We start from the raw sequence: 22,187 nt of genomic DNA, 5'->3' as shown, positions 1-22,187 counted from the left end.
TTAATCTGAGGTTTTCCTAACTGGTCTGGAGCTGGATACATTAACAGAGGCAAGCACTCCATGTGGACATAAAGCATACTGGAGGGACTGTATCAACACACACAGAGTAGCGAACACTTCTTCTGAACGTTTATTAATTTGCAAAACATTTGCTTCTGGTTCATAGGGTTGCTGTCAGCTGTTTAGGTTTGTGTGTGTGTGTGTGTGTGTGTGTGTGTGTGTGTGTGTGTGTGTGTGTGTGTGTGTGTGTGTGTGTGTGTGTGTGTGTGTGTGTGTGTGTGTGTGTGTTACAGTTTAAATGGACTGGTCCATCTTGGATAGTCACGGGTGCATTTTGTGTCCGGTACAAATTTTCTGGTCCCTGAGGACCTCTTCTCTGGACTATGTGGCAAGTTTCTGCACAAACTGGCATACTTGAACAGAGCAGGTATTCATGCTCGGCACATACAACAACAACAGCTGTCTCCACTGATTAGTTCTTCCTCCTCTCGCTGGAGGGCAGCTAATCAGAGAAATCCATTGCTACAGTGAGAGGCTGGGACGAGGAACTCAGTACACATGCTGTACAGTAAATGTCACACATATGGATATATACAGGAGGTGGTGTAGCTGCATAGTAGGAATGTTTCAACTGCAGTATGATGAACCGTCTATGATGTGCTTGTTAGACCACTTGTAGTCATTTTCTTTGACCTTGAATGTCACTTTTTGTCACATTCACAAAACACCTCACTCTTTTTCTTGTAATCAGTCTCATTCACTCTTTCCCTTTTCCTTTTCTCTCTCCATCGCTCCAACTCTGTAAGTGCCTCCAGATAATTTATCACTCAGAGCAGCACAGGGCTGAACTCGGCATGCTTTGATCAAAACAGGTCTGTTTCATGTTAGAAGAAAGGTCTTCCTGCTCTGCACAGAACTTCTCGCAGCTTTGTTCTGTCTCTTCTCTGGCTAACAGCCCTCAGACAAACATCAGAAATGAACCTTACAGAAAGTTTAAGGCATCCAGTTAATGTTTTGGGGTTGATTCCTTGCAGGTGAGAAACCATAAGTGACCCCATGCTGACATAATAAAGATCAGAGTACTTGCCGACATCATGAAGGTCTCGTTCACACAGGAGGGTTTTTTCGCTCTGTCTCTGACGTTGACGCGCCCGGTAATCCTACGATCACTTTTATCGTCCGAGCTGAGGAATGAAGCCCTGGCTTTTGCACGCAGAGCATCCAGAGTCAAAGTATATTGTATCTCTGCAGGACAGAAAAGTACACAGTCAACCTGTGACAGCATCACGTGACAACCTTGACAGTGACGAGGCAGAAAAATTAATGATGGGGCAATCATTTCATTGGTAGAATGATCGACTTCATGGTAGGATGCTGCATGGCTCACCTGTATTAGTGTTTGGATCCGGCTGGTCAGATTTGATGCGGTACATGAAACACATCTCAGTCGTCACACACACAGATACACGTCCACCACGTTCACACTGGTGCTGAGACTGCTGCAAGTTTATTTTAGCAGGGTCAAAAGTCATGTTGACGTGGAGCTCTGCAACATCTCTGGACCTGGTAAATTCAAACACATACTAACATTTAGAAAGCATAATAGTAGCTGTCAATGGGGCAATATGTGAGTGTGTGTGCATGCAAATGTGCACATGCATCTATTTTCTCAAAGGAAGGAACAAGGAACGGATGCATCTTGAGCATAAAACTTGGCCTCAACTCTCTCTATCTAACCGTTGAGCTTTCTAAAACACAAGCCAGCAGTCCAGGAAGAGGATAGCAGCCTGCTGCCAAATCTTATTTAAACTCAAAGCCACTTGGGAGTTGGAGTTTTCACACAGCTTAGCTGAGCCTCTGCCAGTAGAAACTGTGGGAGAAGGTCTGCCTGGGAAGCTAAATCATGGTGTGGGCTGATCTTTCAAAACTTAGTGGGTTGAAGTCTGTAGGCTGGTCTCCAACAGTGAAGTATGTAGCCAGGGGTTTTAACAGAGAGATCATTAGGAAGTTGTTGGTCTCAAGCCTACATGCCCACTGGGACATGTACAGCTGTCCAAACCCAGTTAAAACAATGCAAAATGGAGACAGGCACTGCTGCTGGTAATGACTCAAGTGGAATGTGTAGTTTTAGGAGTGAATGTTTATATCTGAGGATGGGCCATGTCTCACCAGAACAGTGAAGCCCCGCCTAGACCTCCTATAGTAACATCAGTGATTCCATCTCCATTTAGATCCATGACTCCATGTATGGACTGACCAAAGAATTTCACCTTGTCACCGTCCCCACCTGCTGGTATGCGCTAAAGAAACAACACAGAACCGATTAGGTCATGTTAATCTGAATAAATAGTTACATATCTTCAAACAGCTCACTGAGTAGCTCTCTTTTCTCACCTGCACATATTTCTCTTTCAGTGACTTCTTATCTCCATGATAGATGTAAACGGCCCCTCTATGGTCGTTCTCAAATGGTGCACCGATTGCCACATCATTAAAGCCATCCAGGTTCAGATCTGTTACTGCAGCAATGGCTGTACCAAACCGGGCACCACATGGTTCATTTTTATTAGTGCAGCCTTCTGAGTGGACAGTACAGCAGGACTGATTGATAGGCTTTAAAGTGAACTGGTGCTGAAACTGGCCGTCCTGATGATGGAGTAAAGAAAAAAAAAAAGATCATGAACACTATGAAAAGTGGTCGCATCATCACAATCTTCTACAAAAATCCGACACAAGCTCTTTAATCAGAAGACAGATTCAGCCTTCATCTTCTGTACCTGGTTGAGTTTGTAAACGTAGACTTGTCCCTGCTCATTTTTTTCTGAGCCCATGTACATCGGAGCTCCAACTAAGAGGAGATCCGTGTAGGAATCGTTGTCCACGTCGACAGTCTGCAGGACGCTGCCGAAGTAAGAACCAATCTGCACAGAGGAGTAAGAAATCATCTGTCACTGTTGACTCATTAATTACTGAACATGCTGACATATCAATTTTCCTTCATTTGCTTATGATCTGTATTTGCTGATTTTTTTCACTTAAAAGTCAGGAAACTCCTAAATCCTGCATATCACAGAGGTTTTTTAAAGTCTGCTTGCATCACATCAAAGACTCACTGAACACCCACAAAGACAGTCACATTTGGAGTGTCTGAATGTAAGTGCATTAATTAGCAAGCACAACAGCTTTCAGATTGACAGATGATCAATGAACAATGCCTTCTTTGCAAGAACATCTCCAACAGCACACTGAAAAAGACTCACCTGTTCTCCTAGCAGTATCTGCGAGACAACAACCTTGTTCTTTTTGTCCAGACGATAGATAACAACGCGGCCTGTGTGGTTGTACCGCGGCGCACCTGAGATATACAACACTCCTTTGGGGGATGAAGCTGACTGAACATCATAACCTGGAGAGACAAAAAACACAAGCAACATACTGTATTAAACTCATCAGACTCATAAACAGGCATCATCAGGACCACATGCACATATTTGCAATGTTATGATGTCATTAGGAAAACACACCATGGCTCTCTTTGTGGGTTATTTTTAAATGCTTCTGTAGCTGACTGTTTACATCTCACTGTGAAGGGGAAACTATAAAACACTACTGAACACTGGCAGGAAAATGTGCGTACACTCACACTCACAGACAAGGACACAAAGGGTATGTCTGCACAGTCTGCAGACGGGCCATTAGGATATGAGCATGTGCCAACAGCTGAATTTACAGTACACGAGCCTGGACCCACCAGTGCTCTTTCTAATGACATGTTGATTAAATAACTGATATTAAGATGGTATGGTTGCTCTACAGGCCATAAAAGGCAGCAGGATGGAGAGGGCAGCCTGTGTATATTATTTATATGACAGAGGGGGAGAGAGGGAGAAGCATCTGCTGTCAAAAGTAGACAAATTACATATTTTTCTCCTAAATGTAACAGAAACTCTATTCTGCAGCTGCAAAATTTCACTGAATCTCTTGAAAGATTTGGCTACCAACACTCTCTCTGTAATGAACAAAAAATCACAAGTTCGGACAAATTTCCATGCGTGTGTAAATACTGCTCCACCTTGTATACTCTATATTTATCCAGTTTACTAACAAGCATCTGTCCTAACTCACCGAGGTACCCAGCCAGTCGTTCATACCCAGCCTCAGTTTTTGAGTCGAAGAAGGCGTTTCTCTCTGGGATGACTGGTTTGACTGTTTCATCAGCAAATTGCATTACCACTGTCCCGTTCCAGTCATACGCTCCCACTGCTCCCAGTAACACACCATCCTATGGGAGACAATAAAGTTCATGTCAGGACCAGTAGGAAGCTTTTGTTGGTGGGTGGTTTACTAAAGAATTTATCACTTTACTGAAGTCAAAAATCAGAAGTACTCAGATCATTTACTTAAATAAAAAGTATGAACAGCACACAAACAGTTACAACTAAAGTTCTGCATCCTTGTTTTAACTTGAATAAAAGAATAGTATTATCAGCATAATATACTACTACTACAAGTACTCATCATATCATTATATATACTTTCAATGTAGTGGTGACAAGTGGAGGAAATCTCAACTACTACTAATACATGCTGTTATGTAGTTTACTCTATAAAATGCATTATATTTTAATTGTTAAGAATATGATTGTAACGAAAATCTGAACCTGCAAAATAACTAAAGCGGTCAAATTAACGCAATGTAGTAAAAAGTATAATATTTAGTATTGGAGGGGAAATATAAATTATATTATTTAAGTTATTAGGGAAAGAAGAAGAAGGCTTTTATGCTTTCTTCTGTTTTACATCATTGTAAATTGAGTGAGTTTGTGTTTTGGACTGTTTGGAAAAAGGCAACTTGAGGTAATCTTGAGTTAAAAATAAATGATTTTTTGGGGGCTGCATTTAGTATAATATGATATTTTAATGACTAACCAATTAATCAGTAAGTTGTTAATATAAACAAACATTAATTGCAGTCCTAAGTATAGCCAACATTTCTTTTTGTGACCAGGAAATAGTTACTTAATAGTGAGGGGAGAGGTCACACAGGACATAACATGGGTCATTAGTCATAACGAACTGCGTCAACTGGCCCTTTCCTGCTACTGATCATGAACAAGGACTCAGGTGTGTGTCAAATAGTGAAACTACTCAGTTTGGTTGTATTAAGTTGAATGAGTCACTGCAGCCTCAGAGACAGTGCACACAGGGATTGAAGATGTGTTGCACATTAGTCAGAGGCAGGAAGACAGGCGTAACACGGGAGCCTGTTTGTTTTTAAACAACGGAAATGCCTAATGAATGAACACAAGAAGCATGTGAGGGGGCCAAAGTAAGCATGTTGTTTTTACCGTAGTGAACAACCATCTGATTCAACCTTCCTAACTGTTTGGTACCTCGTGTTTAACTTTCGAACTCTTGTCTGTCTGTTTCACACACTCTCATGCAATCAGACAAACCATCATCCGTGTAAAGTCTGCATCAGTGTGAGCAGACAGGACAGAGCTAGTCTGTGTCTAGAAACTTCCGCTGACCAAGGTGAATCACCAAAGGGTAGAAGATGCACCAGAGATAACACTGTGGTATTGTTTGTGCATGAGCTCATTTTCTTGAGGAAACATCCATGCCAACGCATACACGTCTATAAATAAGCAATTCCTTATAAACTAAACGCCTACAGACATGTAAACTCTGCTGTGATTTGAAGATATGATTCAAGTGTGGTTCACTGACGTTCACATGTTTCCATCTGGATTTATCTCGTATCTTAGACTTTATTTAGAAAACAGCAAGTTCATTATTTTAGCAGCATTGAAAGTACTTTTGGAAAATTCAACTGTTATACAAGTAACAGGTATAGTTATTGTAAAGTTGCTTTTTTAGAAATAGGTAAATATTGTAAGGGAACAAGACTAACAAATAAAGAGTATTAGAAAATAGACTTACTTTAGAAGTATGTGCACTAAAGCCAGCTTGGGACATTTCCATCTCAAATGAGGAGGTGGAATTGCCAGATGTAGCTGAGGAAGGAAAAGTTCATACCAACAACAATAAATCAACAATATATAATGAAACTTACTTGTTACATAAGTATATCATTGTCATATTAAGGTTTAGTAAAATATCATTTCCACCAATGTCAAAAAAGACTCCAGTGGTATAACTAATGTCAAAACTAATTAATCAATAAAGTGATTAGTCTATCTAGAGAAAATGTAAAGCTTTTTGACATTTAATGAATTATTGAAGTCATTTGTCAAGAAAAACTAAGAATGAAAATAGTAATCTATGTCTGCTGGGTATATGAAGATTACAGTAGGTGAACATGCAAGCATATGTTTGTTTGTATACCTTCTAAGGCAAAAATCTTGCTTCCTAGGGCATCCACGATGGTCAACAACGCCACCTCATCAGAGACGTTGAAGAAGTGATCTCGTAAGGGTGCACTGGAGATGGACTCAATCTCTTTGATAAACTTCTTTACTTCTTCTTCGCTTTTGTTCTGACGGTTGTAGTCTCCCAACACCTGGGAACATGGTAAATTATCTCAAAGGCATAGTTTGACATTTTTAAGGAAAAACTTCTATTTATGTCACTATAAATAATGCATACCCAGCCAAATGTTATGGGAAACACAAAACGTCTTAGTTAAGATGAATACATGCATGTTAGCAAAATCTGTGAAACCACACAAAGGTAGTATGTACTCACAGCAATACCAAATCTTTCAATGCCGTCATTCTCGCAGTCACTGATGACCTGGTCTAGATTGTGGGAGTCATGAGACTCTCCATCAGTTACAACCACCATGACTTTCTTCACCCCAGGTCGTGCACCACGCTCTGGAATGAAGGCCTCCTTCCTGATGGGCAGAACATTTAAAAGAAATCACTGGAACATGTTCTGTAACTGAGCCTTAAATACATGTTCGCTGTTTCACTTTCATGAGAGCAAAATTACTTGTAGTTATAGTTACAGTATCTTGGTGTATTCATGATTATCAGTCAAAAGCTAAAAAGCTGAAATTAGCTGGAATTGCATCATATAAATATATTGTCATTAACCTGTTTGGGGGCCCAGGGAAAAGAAATTCCATGAGTTGGCCCTGATGATTCAGTGTGTTAGACAGTTGATGAGACACGAATAGCAACATAACTAAAGTCTTAAAACCAGATTTTTACACAGAAATCTATAAAACTCATAGCCACACTCTTTGGTAATGATGCAGAGCCAACTGTAGTTGAGCTTGTACATTAGTGGTGCAGATTTGCTGTTCAAATACCAAAACCAATTTACAAGCACAGACTCTGGGAATTGGGGGCACCTAAATTTGATTAAAAAAAAAAAACATTATTAAGAAAAGTTTTGGTACATGCAGACTCAGAAATCCACATGGTATGAGCCTACATGTAAAAGCCCTATTATGCAATGCTCTTGGTTTCCCAATTGTCTTGGGTTGGTGAGACCTCCAATCCAAATTGGGCTGGTTAGACCCTGTTATTAAAGTTTTTATATTTCTTGTGTATCCCATTCAGCTTTCGATACAAGATTTAAGTTTAGAAAGCATCTACTGTGCTGAGTGTGATGGGTGTATTTGTCCAATATCAAAGCTTCAGGTTGATTTCTTAGTTAAGTAGTAAGTCTTTTTGAGTCAAACTGAAATTACATCGTCTGATTCAAACACATATTGAACCATACCAGATCAAAATGATCCAATCGAAAACTGTGGTCAGGTTTGCCCAAAAAAGGGGGAGGGGCTATTGTTGAATACCTGGCAGTATCAATGCCCAGGAAAGTCATGGTCTTGAAGCCGGTCTGCTGAGGAAGATCTTTGACGTAGTTCAGCAGATCAGCAGTGTTGGCAAACTGGCTCAGGTTGACACGGTGAGTCACGTCTAATCCATAGGACACTATTCCCACCTACAAAACACAAAGACACACACACACACACGCTTTTGTTGTAAACGTTATCCTACGTTAAATGTATTTTTCCTTTTCTCTCTTTCTATGTTCTTCTCTCCTCTGCTGTCCCCTCCCAGACAGTCTGCAGAGGATGTGGTCGGGTCTAGTGGGGTTAATATGACACAATGTTCTTTATACAGCAGGCAGAGGACTTCAGCAGCCATGGAAGATGTGACTTACAACCACTGGGCTCCACAGTGAGAAGACTTTCCAGTGTTTCCCTCTGGAAAACTCTACAAGCTCCAGGCCAGATCAATGTAACCATAATAAAAACTAACCACCCATTCGAAGAGTGATCCAAGGGGAGTGGACAGAAATATGCTCAAGGTATAACTTACTAAGGCAAAGGCTAAAATTACTTTAAGGACTAAAAAGTATTCAGGTCATAAAGTCTACTTTATGACAGACGTCTTACAGTTATTTCTACTGTTGGCACCGTGTGGAAAATTCCATAATGGAGGGCGCTTAAGTCATCAAATAAAATATGAAGAAGTGAGTTGGCAGCAAGGAATATATTCCTTCATTCATCCTTTTTCTATGTCAATCTGAAGTTATATAACCCATCCATTTATCCATGTTTTTATCCATTCATGCTTAATATTTAATACTGTATGTGTTTAATTCTGTGGATCAAGAGAGAAAGAGACAGAAAAGAGTAATTTCCCACAGGATTTCATATTATAATTTATTTTGGAAATCTGTTAACTCATTCATGCAACTGACCTGTGTGAGTTTAGGTCCAACCTCAAATTTCGCAATGAAGCGGAGCAGGAAATCGATAATGCTGGTCCAGGGGTAAATACTGTTCGATCCATCCAGAACTATCACGATGTCCAGCTCCTTCGCACACTCTGGAACAAAGTCAGAAATTACAGTAAATTAGAGTTTAAGTTTTATGTTTCGGGAGCCACACTTTGTTTTTCATATCTTTTCCAAAAATGGATGCCTTGTCTAACTGAACAACACATTAAGAGATATGTTAAAATGTTCAATCTATCTTAATAAAACACTCACACACAATTCACAGTTCCATTTTTGGCATCACAAAGAGAGAATTTCTCACTCAAAACACTGTAACTCTGGAAGTTCATCACCTGATTTATCAGACCGCTGTGGTCGGCTGCAGCCTCATATCAGCATCAGCTGTACTTCAGAGTTTTTGCACTAAACAAGAATTGTTAATTTTGTCCTTTATTGCTTATACTGACTTTGCTTTAAGAAGGGATCACTTTGCGGTCAATATGAACCACAGGAACAATTATGGTAACATAACGCTTCCAATGTATGTATGGACATATAAGTTTTATATTGAGATATATCTGAAAAAGCACACATATATCCTTTAAAATCATTGATTTTTCTGCTAAGAAAGAAATTATATTTTATAATACATTCACTAATCTTTCTAATTACCTGTGCACAGCAGACATACTAGCCCCAAGTCAAATTTGATATAAAAAAGGATAGTGATTGCTTTTAGTCAAAGTTGTTTCACATCGGGGAAGTTGTATTTCCCTGTTACTAACCGGAAAGATCTAATAGACGTCTATTCCTTCAAACTTCATGTGAAGACCCAAAAAGGAAATGTATAATGTATATAAAATATCAAATGTATAATTTGCCTTAATTGATGCAAGTGTCATGTCAAATTGAGAAAAAAAAAATCTTTAACTCAGTCTTTATTTAATTTAGTATGTTATGACAAACTCATTTTGATGGAGCTGTGATCAGTCTCCATTTGTTTTTGTTAAAAGATTGGCAGATGAATTTATACAGAGAGCAAAAACGACTGTAGACCGTTTCTCATCTGTTTCTTTCTAGGCTGTTTCCTTCCAGGGAAACAGAGAGCAGGCCCAGTAAACTCTCTCCTAACTTGGTCATACAACACGGCAAAAGGGCTGGGCTGGGCCAGGCCAGAGAGGGATGGGGTCGCAGACAAGTTTACATTAAGAAGAATGTTCTAATCTCCCCTCGTCATTTAGGGAGGGTGAGTCAGGGTCTTGGGTGGTACTACTGTGAGGAATAGATTATAATCTCATAGATGGGACAGGCAATTTGTGGAGATGCCATCACGTCCTATGCAGACCTGCTGTCGTGCTTAGTCAGACTGTGTACCTTGCACGGCCGGTGCCATGGAGTTGAGGATTTGGAAGGAAGAGCTCACGTTTGCACAGACGCCTGAGATGAACTGCTGCTGCCCGCACATGTAGCCGTACTGAGGACCACACGCCTGTGGAAACAGGACACACATACACAAACACACACACAAACTGTAATTTCTTGAGAAAGTAAAACACGCAGGCTGTGACTGGTTAGTTTTCCACCAGCATGAAGTCATGGGTGAGAGGAGGTTCAGAGCTACTGAATAGAAAAACCAAGAGGAAAGAACTACTCAAATTTAGGATTACAGGGAGGCTAGTAAAAACCACCATAGATCCCTTCAGGCTAGAGAGAAAAAGAGAAGAGGCAAAAAGAGAAATTGAGCCTGTGAGGAAGCAGGGTTTAACAATTACCAACAATAACTGGAAACTTGAATAACATGTATTATTCTTTTGGTCATATTTACCTAGATTTCCCTACATGCTAAACCACAAAATAGAAACATTCATAACATTAAGTGGACAACCTAGTTGATAAATGTATTGTGATGACAAGTTGCTTAGAGAGAACATTTTTTTTATTATTCACTTATAAAACTCTTATATGTTTCCAGACCAGCCAGGTTCCAAATGGTCAAATGTTTCTGATCAATTGCGATATGTGTTGAATTACAGTATATACACATTCACATAGTGTTGAAGGCTATACTTTCAGAGTTATGTTAACGCTCATGTTAACTACATTAAGTATTGAGTTAAGGCTTCAAAAGGCTTCAATTACACATGCAGCTGTACAGGATGTTCCCTCACAGTCCAGCATCATATTTTCTTTCTCAAATTTTCTTGGACCAAGTAAGAAATAAATATACGGAAAACCTATTAACCACCGGTCCATTGTCTCTGTAATTTGCCCACCCTGCTAATCTCTCAATCATGTCAAAATAAAGTTTTACTGGGGTTCGTGACCATACAACCTTAAGGGTCTTGTCATTTCCTACAGTACATACATGTCTGAATCTAAGCTGCTGATTCATTTGCACAGTAGATTCACAGTATCCTGTTACATTCCCTGGACATGAAGCCTCACCGGGAAACAGGGCGGGTCAAGCCCACTGTTTCCATAGAGTGCAAAGGTCTAGTGAACATATACTTGCTGCTCAGTTTTTTACAGAAAATATACTAAGTTCAATCCTACTTTTGTTTTTGGTATGGAAAATGTAGAGTGCTTTCATATATTATTAATGGAAACTTCCTCCTTACCAGAAATCCTCCGTTGGGATTGGTCACAAGTGTGGTTCCCATGGTCATGTTCTCCTTGACTTCACGTAAGTTGGGAACTGTTGTGTTTTCTAAGAGAAATATGGATGAATAAACAGTGTGAGACAAACAAAGAGCAGCACAGAGGAAGAACAGCTGGACAAATTCCTTTTCTTCATTTTCCCATATGAAGAGAGATGCTATCCCTGCTTTCTTTCTTCTGTCTTTCCCCTGAGATGTAATGAACACTGACATGTGGTTAAATATAGGATGTTGCATTACTTTACCATACTGTCTCTCAGTGTGCCGCCTACGACAATTATTAAAGGATATAGAGCACAAAACACACATTCCAGCTGTTGTGATGAAGAAACAGAGGGTTTGAATCATTTAGCAATCATAACATGTGGCTAAAATTAGCAATGACATGACAAATAAATGCTTCAACTTGGGTGTGGTTTAGATATGTCCTTTTTGCCCCCCCTGAGGGATCCATATATTCTCACATATTTCAGAAATCACAGAAACGGCTGTGAATCAGTCACAATATTTCAATTATGAATCAAGCTCTTTAGCAATCCCCAAGAGGCCATTTGGGTATTTAACCATCATCACTGTCAGCTGCCAGTTATGACTTTGGCATGTGCTTTCCTTCGAACAGACCTATTAGTAGTTAGTAGTGTGGCGTGGTTGCAATTAAGTACTTAAATTTAGCTTTATTCTTCCTCTTAAATCTCAGATTTTTCCTTGTTGGGTCGTTTATGACTCCCTGAAGAGCTTTCTATCATATTTATTGATGTTCAGTAAACAGTTGTTTCTTATGTACCTCAGTAAACTTTGACCTGAAAATAAGTAGGTATCTGAATTTCCTCTTTGATTTTATTCACTATCTGATCAAATGAGTGACACAGACCAAGATAACACACCTCATGAGATGTCAGCATTTGACTGAAAGCAGCTTTGTGGAGCTGCAGGGGAGAACACACGCTTTGTCCTCAATGAACTGTGAACTCCAGATAACTATCAGAACAAATCGGACTTTTCACACAATGCCTCTTGGTCTGGAACGATTTCGTGAGAATCAAAAGAAGCTACGGGTCAAATTTGTATAGTGGCTTTCATCAGAATATACCAGTGTTCTACTGAGAAATAGCTATAAATTGCATTGCTATTATTTTACAGGGAGGTTTCACGTTACCATAACCAGTCAGCGTGGATTGACTGACATTTCTTAACAAAATATACATGTAGCATTAAAGTCAACTGGCACAACACAAGACCTCCACCATTGTTAAGTAGTTTTCCAGCCTACAAGACGACAGCCTAAATTAGCAGTTTGCACGTTTATTGTTTGCCATTTGGATACAATTTTCCAAACAGAATGTGAACTTCTTGTTCAGCAGACGATCCTGGGTGTTTGACTCCCTTGCTAGTTATTCATTCATTACAGTATAATAGTCCTGGCATACCCACCTTTCAGTTTTACTATTTGGGGCGGAAATGCGATAAAAAATTACAACACAACAACCACACAAATTTAACGTCGCTCATTATGGTTTAGATTCTCTTTCCTGTGGTGGAAGAATACTGTGGAAAGAGATCTGGCAACGCAAGTCTAGGGTGTGTCAATGAGTGTGGATTGAAATTGCTCTGCAGGGATCAGACCTACAGGTGATTGACAGGCCCTTTACTTCAATAATATGTCAACATAAAGCCTTCCTGCTGGCTCGTTGTTGAGCTTTGCCTCATGTTCCCCATGGGTGCTCAGAAAACATCACTTTAAATTCCCACCAACATTGGTTTTGTAATAAATTCAAGGTACACAATAAGTCATGCATTTGCAAAGTCATGCCTGGTTTCACTTTTAAGTTCAAAATATAGCACTGTTGTTGTTGTTGTCATCAACTACTCCCAGTTGTTTTCTAAGTGGCCTGGCTCCAGCTGCCAGTCTCAACTGATTCCCATTGGATGTTTTCCAGGCTAAACTTTAATTTGTGAGATTAAGAAATGCCCTTGTAAATCATTGAAGATAAAAACAAATATAGCTCTCTCTCTCTCACGGGTGAAAGTGGGAGTATTTCTGCCAGCCTTCTCTGTAAATGATCCAACTAAATGTACACCAAAAGTAGGGAAACTGCAGTATAACTCCAGTTATTTGATAATTCGGAGGTGTGAACAGCTGTGTTGAGTTAAGCATTAATCCCTGAAGTGAGCGTCAACATACAGTTATTCTGTGTCGACATAGAAAAATGCCAAAAGAGGCTTTGCAGACTGCTGACCAGGAGCTCCCTTGTGTTTATCTGTTTAATTATGAGATAATTATGATGGATGAAACATTAAAACCTTGTTTATTTGCTGTGTTCCTGTTCTGATGGGCCTCACTTCCTTTCAGCGAGAGCCAGTAGACTCAAATATACTGCAGTACATTTACACAGACTTCATGTGCAATCACTGGATGCAAGGAAACACATACATACACATATATATGTCCACGCTCATACAGGCACAAACAGCACATACACAATGTTTCTTACCTGGCAGCTCCAGTTTGATACATTTGTTGTTCTCCCTCCCCACATGACACTTGTAGACATCTCCTGTCCGTTTAGCAGGCTGACCCGAAAGCGGTGATCCAATTAGAACCCTGAAAGAAAAATATATTAAAAAAGTAGGTCTGGTTTCTTAGTAGTAATCCTGCCAACAACCACACAACACCATCACGATTTTACAATTGTGATAACAAGCACAACTCAAATATTATTGCTGAAATTAAGGGTTGGCAGGTTGGAGGTGATGGCTTTGGATGTTTTTGCAACAATTTAGTTTTGCCATAATTATACTTATATAGTTAAATTGAACATACGCAAAGGGTTTAAATTGCCTGTATACTACCTTATTATAACTGTCTTATAAATCTGTGGCTGTCATATCATTGTATAATCAAACCTGACATAAATGACATAACACTGATTAAAAAACGTACCACTTCATTTTCACCTCATTAGATACTAAGCATGATATGTTGCAGATGCTAGCTGAAGAGTATAGTATTATTAGAACTTATATTCATGTATGTGTGCTTTATATGAGTTTGTGTGTCGGATTGGACATGTACTGTACTGCCTGCTTATGTTACACATCCATGTGTGAGTTTCATAACATCATGTCACCCCTTTAGTAAACTGATGCTAAATAGAGTTTAGTTTCCCTAAACACAGAGGCTTATTATCATTCCTCAACTGTAATGGGCCCTGCTCGTTACCTAAAGCGAAACAGAGAGTGTAACAACAACAACTCTCTCAGTCCACTGACAGTTGCCCATGAGAAACGCCACAGTGTTATTGATCTATTTATGACAAATACTATACAGCGTGAAAATATAGCTGATTATTCTTTTAATTTGTCTGTAAATGATGTTTCAATAAATGATGTGTGTGGTTTCTTATCTGTGTTCTTTTTGTCCTTTTTGTTAGCGTCATATACAGTGCCAAAAAGGGCAATTCAGGAAAGTCACGTTATCATACTTTAGGGCGATTAAATAGTTCTTATTCAAACTAAATATCCATATCAAGAACCATTTTCATCGGATTATTAAATTTATTTTAAGGTACCTGGCCCTGATTTTCAGAGGTCAGATTTTAGTTGGTCGGTCCAGCTATCTGAGGGATTGCAATTAGATGTTTTTGGTAGACAGATGTTTGACTTTAACTTTAGTGATCACCAGACTTTTTATCTGAAGTTGACATTTGTGGTTGTGAGTGAAATGTGCTGACAACTGGACACATCTTGGATGGATTGCCATGAAATTTGGTGCATATATTCACAATACCCTGAGTGTGAATGATCCTAATATTTCATCAAGCAGCATCATCAGGATAGATTCCCAATTTGTCCAAAGTTTATGAACAGATGCCTCCAAACTAATGACATTCCCATTAGGCTCAGTTTTAAGTTGAGTCTGTACTGTTTAGTGCTAATTAGCATGCTAGCATACCAACACATTAAACTAAGATAATGAACATCGTTAACTACCTGCTAAACAGCATTTAGCATTGTTCATTCCTATGAAAATTGCTTAACATTGCTCAGCTGAAGTCCTTTTTGACTTCAGTGCATGAAGTCAAAAAGGACACTTCCTGCTTGCCAGAAATGACTCAGATGAAAACATACAGCACATGCACTATGGCCCCCATAGAGCATTCTCACTAGAGACATCTGCCCTTTCAGACTGCTAACTCTCAGTTCAGCCCTCCAACTAACTTGAATGGGAATGAAACAAATGAATTATACCCAATGGATCAAATTCTGGTAGTGAAACAAATCATTTTGCAGGAATTGTGATGCTCAATAAGTATATCCACCGTTTTACAGCTGCTCCTTTTCCCATGATTGTGTGTGGGGAAAATGCTTTTGGGTCCCTATTGGACTCTTAAGTTGTAATTATATGGTTTAGCCACTATGCCAAACTGGCATCAAATTGTGAGCTTGATTGTGAGCATGTTAGCATGATGGTGTTAGCATTTAGTTCAAAGCACTGCTGTAACTACAGTATAGCCTCACAGAGCTGCAGGCATGGCTGTAGAAGTTGTTTTTTTTTTTTTTAAGTTAGAAACAAAAAACCTAGATGACAGATTGAAGATATTCAAACTATGTTTTATCTCAAGATCATTCGAAAAGTCTGCATGATTGTCAAACTAATATCCGAAACATCTACTGAGAGAAAAACCAGATCGCTTTCATCATTTTAAGTATCAGATTAATCATAAAACTTTGCAGGTTTTGAATTTCATCAGTTTCATTTCTTACATGAAACACTTTTCACTAGCAGGCCAAAAGTGTTTGCAGTGGCTTTTTGTGTTGTATTATCCATTTGGCAGGTTTTCTTTGTTTGATACTAGCATATTTCTCTAGATTCCCTAGAATTCTTCGATAAACAAGTAACAATCTCTTTGTTTAATTTTGAAGATTAGTTCGTTTATTCAACAGCAATGTAGCATTATGAAGATTTATTCCAGCAGTCTTTCGGGAAGACAGAAAACTTATGGCGTGTCAGAGTTACCCATGTGCATCGTCTGTGCCACATGTAACACATTTCCTCTGTGCAGTTGATCTACCTTTCAACACTGCTGAGGTGCACTGAAGAGCTAAAGGGTGGAGGTCTAAAGGAGACATCTGTATTTAATCAGTAACCTCCCGCTCATGGCAACCTGCCTGCTACATCACTTCATGATCACTATCTTTTTTCTCCAGAAGTCTTTCTGCACATGGGGGCATATCATCTCTAATTTTATTGACATCACTCCTTATTTCCCTGAAACACTCTGAGTCATTATGTACTATATCTCTGTTTTCTTTCTTTTATCTGTTCTCTTTCACTCCTCTTTTACTCCCTTTGCTCTTAGTCCAAGTTGTTTCACAAGTTCAACCTCTTCAATAAGGCCCTTATCACCCAGGCCTCTTTTGGTAATCTCTGAAGTGGAACAAAATACTAGATGCTAGAGAGTCAATGTGTTTTCAGGGAACAGTGTAGAGGTTGAGTTACAGCTGGATTCACTGATTAGCGATGAGTGGATTACAGTAACTGATCTCATATGAGCTCGATAAGATCATTACCGCCGAACATTACCAGCGACAGACATGTGGGAAAGAGTCAGACGTGTGGTGCTGCAACAGGTTGGTGAGAAGCAAACAGAAAAATAACAACTGAAGGAGAGATAGAGTGAGAGAGACCCAGCCATTAACCACACTCTAATAGCATTTAACAAGGTTATAAAAATGTGTTACCCGACAGTGTTAGCAAGGAGCCACAGATGCTTGGTTTATTTACAGGCTGGGTATGTGGATACTCTGGTGGGCAGTTTTATGGTTAACAGCTAAAGTAGTAAAGACAAGGATCCTCATTACAGCAGCAGCTGTGCGCTCCCCTTCACTTGGTTTTACAGGTAAATTTGTTTGGTTTTCCTCACTTCAGCTGATGTTTTGGAGTAAACTGAACTGAGTTTGTGTCATGGTTATGATAAATGTTCTCAAGTGGGGTAACCCTCTTGGCCAGGCCTCTCTTAAACTAAGTGATGCTCAACAACAACAAAGAATTATAAGGACCACAAGAGTAGTGATACCAGATTGTGGACTAACACAAACCTGTCTTAAGCATTTAATGTCAAAGCTTGAATATCTGCACGTTTATTTGTCATAATTTCATCATTTAACATTATTAGATGGTATGTTCTGCTGCTTATTTTCTAATGTCCAAGAGTGCACAGACTAATGATGAAAGTGGGACTATACTCAGAATGTAATCCAGGTAGTTGGGATGAATGGAAATTACAGAGAGGAAGAGCAGGTCTCATTACTGTAATTGTGCTCATTTTCTGTGTTTTTTTTGTACCTCTTTTTCTGCACACACCATTTAAAGAAATCTCCTTAATTACCTAAAATGGGCTCATTCACAGTGTTATGTGGGTTATTATCTAAATTCAGTGTCTCTGTAGCCTGGCTAACACCAGACCGTGCATGTGAGATTGAGGTAGGGTCTGGCGAGGAGCCGTTCATTTCCTTGTATTTGAGGCAGGATCAACGAATGTCGATCAAATGCTTCTGTACGCTACTGGACAAACTTACAGCCAATCATATCAACGATAGACAATGATGTATTCAGAGCCTGTAGGGAGGAGCGCGAACACATCCTTTTTATGAATCTACTGCTGCTTCGAACGGTTGCTGCACCTCCGTGGTCGCCATGCTGGATGTAAACAGACTCGCTCTACGGTCGTCATCACCTTGAGCCCGCCTCCCCGTTCGGTGATTGGTTCCCTATCTCAGGTGAAAATGTTGTCTTGGTGGCCATGCTAACTTTCTGAGCGAAGTAGCATCTCGCTGGAATGAGAGCATGGGTTTACCCAGGCTAATGTCTCTGTGCGTAGGAGAAGAGAACTAAGTGATTGTTTAATTACAGTGCTTTTTATAAGGCGAATAAGACATGCAGTTTATTTTCTCTCTGTGCACTTAACCTTGTGCTGCTGCAGCCTTTTAAAAATTGAGCCATAGTGGAAGTTTTACAGAAATATTGCTTGGTCTGACTGAGGGTGTGTTTAGACTGCATGCACTGACTTTCTTCATAATGTGACTCAGATCTGCTTTTTTCATAACACTGTGAACAGCACAAATCAAATGTAATCTGACCTTTTCAGTTCTGATTTGGTAACTTTCATATGTGGTCTTAAATTAGATAAAGGCCTGATTTTTTTTTTTTTTGCAATGAAACTTCAGTCTGAACAGTTATATCAGAATTTATGTGACTTTTGCGTCACTCTAGATCGATGTTCATCACAATTTTGCACTGGTGGGAGTCACTCAGAGAATACAAACTTGGAAGACAGCTGCGACTGAGGTAGTAAGTGAAGTATTTGGGGTGAAACACTTTAGGGGTCATATTGTAACCGCATCCACACCTACATATTTTCATCCTCTATTCATATGAGAACAGCCTGTGTTACTGCATGTATTTAAATTCATATGATATTGTACGAAAAGTAGGGTTTAACTTTTCGTACGATATCATATGAATAGAAGATGAGAACAGCCTGTCCACACACACCTCCACGAAAAGGTATAATTAAAAATTTGCCTCTTTTTCTCCTCATCCTCATAATCATCTGCTCACCACACATTAACTTGACTTGACTTTAATAGCCTACATGTTAACATTAAAAAAATAAACACATTTTTTATCTGAGCAATAAATCTGAACTGAGCACTAAGGCTCTTAGTAACATTGGTGCCATGACTTTAACATAAAGTGAGTCTGGCACTGATTCATACAGGAGACCAACATTACAGTATATTCAATTGCCATCACAGTTACATAACAGGGTGCATGTGTGAGAGGGTCTGGTGTTTTAACTAGCATCTGCGATATGAGGAGGACAATTTGCCTGATGGATGGTCGGCCTCTCGATAACCTCAGCTCACAACACTCACCACTTTCCTTCGCTGTTCTCAAACTGCTGGACAGTGTAGCCGAACATGTCCTCCAGCGGGCCGTTGAATGACAATGCATCCTTCTGGTCCACATTGAAGGACAATACGCACACCAGCAGCACTGCAGGGACAAAGGGAAAGAAAAGGTTAGACAGAATAAGGCTGTTGTAAGGAGCTGGTTGGTCAGTTTAGATTTAACTTAAATAATCTGACTGATGAATACATAATCAAATCCTGAAATAGGAGAGCTGTCTATTAATTTTCTCATATAAAAATGCCATGTAAGAGCTAAGCATTAATAAACACTCTCAATAAATATTTATAAAATATTCAAGATGCAACCCGGAAACAATAAGCAGATATAATAAATAATTAAATAACGGAATATAATAAATAAATAACAGACATTTTGTTTATTTAGCCACAATATTTATATTAATGATGTTTAGTAATATACTATATATAGAGATGGTATACTGAGATGAGGGATAAACTGTGTAAGCCACACACACACACACACACACACACACACACACACACACACACAGACACACACAGACACACACACACACACACACACACACACACACACACACACACACACAGACAGTCATTCTGGAGGACACTGGAGGAATTTCGAACATCAATGTGAAGCACTTTGGTCAGAGTGCAGTCTGACCCGCAGGACAATGGCTTCTTCTCTGCACTCTGCAGTCTGCGTCTGAGCTGAGTATATCACAGAGGCTCTATATAAATCCATCCATGTCGCATTGTGCCTTCGCCACAATGACGCTCTTTATATCTACAGTGCCAGAGAATTCCTCCAGTAGAATTTATCAATTCCCGGACTTGTGAGTAGGAGTGTAGAGGAGTGGCAGAACAGTGGGGTTAAAAGAAGAACGTGCAGACACAGACCACATACATGGAGACACAAATAACCAGCAGCTATTTGTACTTTTATGATGATGTTTTGTAGCTAATGTGTTTGAGCCAATAGATAACTATCAAATGGAGTCGAGAATGTGTAATTTTAGAACTTTTTAGCCACACAAGCAGCAGGACTTGGGGTATGAGGATGCTAATTGTTGCTCTACCACTTTGTTCCAGACTGAAATACATCAATTAAAATGAGAGAATGAATCCTAATGATGTGGGTGATCACTTGACTTCTTCTTTAGCACTACAAGCAGGTTGAATTTTTTTGTATTTGTATTGAAATGTATCAGCAACTATTGGATCGATCGATGAAACTTTGTACATAACCTTCATGTTTCCTGCAGGATGAATGATATGAATGATGTTATAAATCTGGAGATGGGCACTGTCGCCGGGAACCATTAACTTGTCCAATACTTTGATTTATGACCAAACAAAACTAACAGCATTTCCATTAGCCTCAACTGTACTTTGTGGGGCACTACAGTCTTATTACTGTATATATGTATCAGAGGGTAAGCGTAATGTGAAACGGGTTGCTCTTAGTGATGAACCTATAGAGCTTTATCACCTGAACTGTTTAGTTCTTCTCATTTCTACAGAATCTTTTAGTGTCTGGTGTGTGTTTGGATGTTTCATGTTTTTTTTTCACTCACACCACTCTAAATGCTTTCATCGACCTTGTTTCCAACCACATTAGTGAGCTGTTTTCAAAGAAAAAAATCTTTAATAAACCAACTGTACGCTACCTGCACTGCACCAAACAGCAGACAGACAATGTTTGTAATGGGCTGGTGCGCATTTAGCAGCTGGTGAGACACATATTTCCATCGTGAGTTAGTGGAGACCAAGACAGGGCTAAAAAGGGAGTGAATACTGGACTTTTATTTGTCAGATGGACAACTTTGAGTTCTGCAATACGTCTAGATGCAAACTGAACAACAAACAAACAAACACATTTTTATAATCTTTTTTATTCAGGTGGCACAGTCAAGAATTACAAGACTGCCACTAAAATCAAGAACAATGGAATACCTCTTGTGTATGCTCTTTTTATGTTCTTTGTAGGTTACAGTAACAGGCGATGCCTGGTAGAGTAAAACACAAGGAGATAAATAGAAGCAGGTTTAGTGCATGTATGTAGTCCATATTTTGAGGAGGCTTAAATGCATAGACTACATAATTAGGTAATTTATGGCCCCTCTGACCCCTCTTTTAAACAGGGGAGTTATATAAACATACTGCTGCCAGTCATAATCTTGTCATGTTTATATATTGATATATTTCAGATAACACTTTTTACATTCCCCTCTGGTAAAGCGAGATAGGCTGACAAGCAGAGAGAGAGAGAGAACCAGACCTGCACAGTCATATACAGGAATCCCAGCTAAGATATATTATCCCTGCTGTTTCTCCCTTGTTTCTTTCTGTACTTCCTCTGTTACCCCCTCGCCATCTCTCAAAGAAGCTCCATTTCCTGTTCCTATTAACCTGATTATGGACATCCCCTCGAATACACAGGTGCACGCACATACACGCACGCACACACACACACATAAACACACAGCTAATTTAGCTGATTTAAGATGGCTTCGGGCCAATGAGGCCTTTATCATTTATCACAGTCTGAGCTCAAGTACACTTCACAGTCACGCTGGCCTGAGCTGTAAATCATTCAGAAACATCTTCAGTCATGTTTTTTTTGTGTATTTCATTTTTCTGTATTTGGTGTCTCTTGGATCCGCTCTGCTCAAATCAAAAGCAGCGAGTTATGTAACAGGCTATTTTTGTGAGCCAGCTAACATCTGCCCTGGAAAACCAATAAGTGGGCCTGTCCCTTTGTGGATGGAAATCGCCTCATGAGCCTCTGAGGTATTTGCATATAAAGTTGTCCATCACTGGAGGGTTCATATTGTAATCTGTTACATATGGTGAGCAGTGCTATGCCAGTCTGTC

General features: G+C 39.5%; 1 protein-coding gene across 1 annotated transcript in view; it reads right to left on the bottom strand.

Annotated features, from left to right (window-relative positions):
• Positions 1 to 22,187, bottom strand: part of itga1 (integrin, alpha 1) — a 49,449-nt gene that overhangs the window by 9,598 nt on the left and 17,664 nt on the right. The window contains exons 2-17 of the mRNA XM_053340406.1: positions 19,296 to 19,416; positions 13,850 to 13,959; positions 11,319 to 11,407; positions 10,075 to 10,189; positions 8,683 to 8,810; positions 7,769 to 7,917; positions 6,709 to 6,859; positions 6,349 to 6,523; positions 5,944 to 6,017; positions 4,126 to 4,282; positions 3,261 to 3,406; positions 2,778 to 2,921; positions 2,395 to 2,646; positions 2,170 to 2,300; positions 1,388 to 1,563; positions 1,088 to 1,245 (exon numbers count right to left, since the gene is read on the bottom strand). Coding sequence (XP_053196381.1) covers positions 1,088 to 1,245; positions 1,388 to 1,563; positions 2,170 to 2,300; positions 2,395 to 2,646; positions 2,778 to 2,921; positions 3,261 to 3,406; positions 4,126 to 4,282; positions 5,944 to 6,017; positions 6,349 to 6,523; positions 6,709 to 6,859; positions 7,769 to 7,917; positions 8,683 to 8,810; positions 10,075 to 10,189; positions 11,319 to 11,407; positions 13,850 to 13,959; positions 19,296 to 19,416 — 2,276 coding nt within the window. The remainder of the gene's footprint in view (positions 1 to 1,087; positions 1,246 to 1,387; positions 1,564 to 2,169; positions 2,301 to 2,394; positions 2,647 to 2,777; positions 2,922 to 3,260; positions 3,407 to 4,125; positions 4,283 to 5,943; positions 6,018 to 6,348; positions 6,524 to 6,708; positions 6,860 to 7,768; positions 7,918 to 8,682; positions 8,811 to 10,074; positions 10,190 to 11,318; positions 11,408 to 13,849; positions 13,960 to 19,295; positions 19,417 to 22,187) is intronic.

The sequence above is a fragment of the Scomber japonicus genome, chromosome 19, assembly GCF_027409825.1.
Source record: "Scomber japonicus isolate fScoJap1 chromosome 19, fScoJap1.pri, whole genome shotgun sequence".
Classification (NCBI taxonomy): domain Eukaryota; kingdom Metazoa; phylum Chordata; class Actinopteri; order Scombriformes; family Scombridae; genus Scomber; species Scomber japonicus.
Note: the sequence above shows the minus strand (reverse complement) of the source record. Positions and strands in the feature narration are given on the sequence as shown.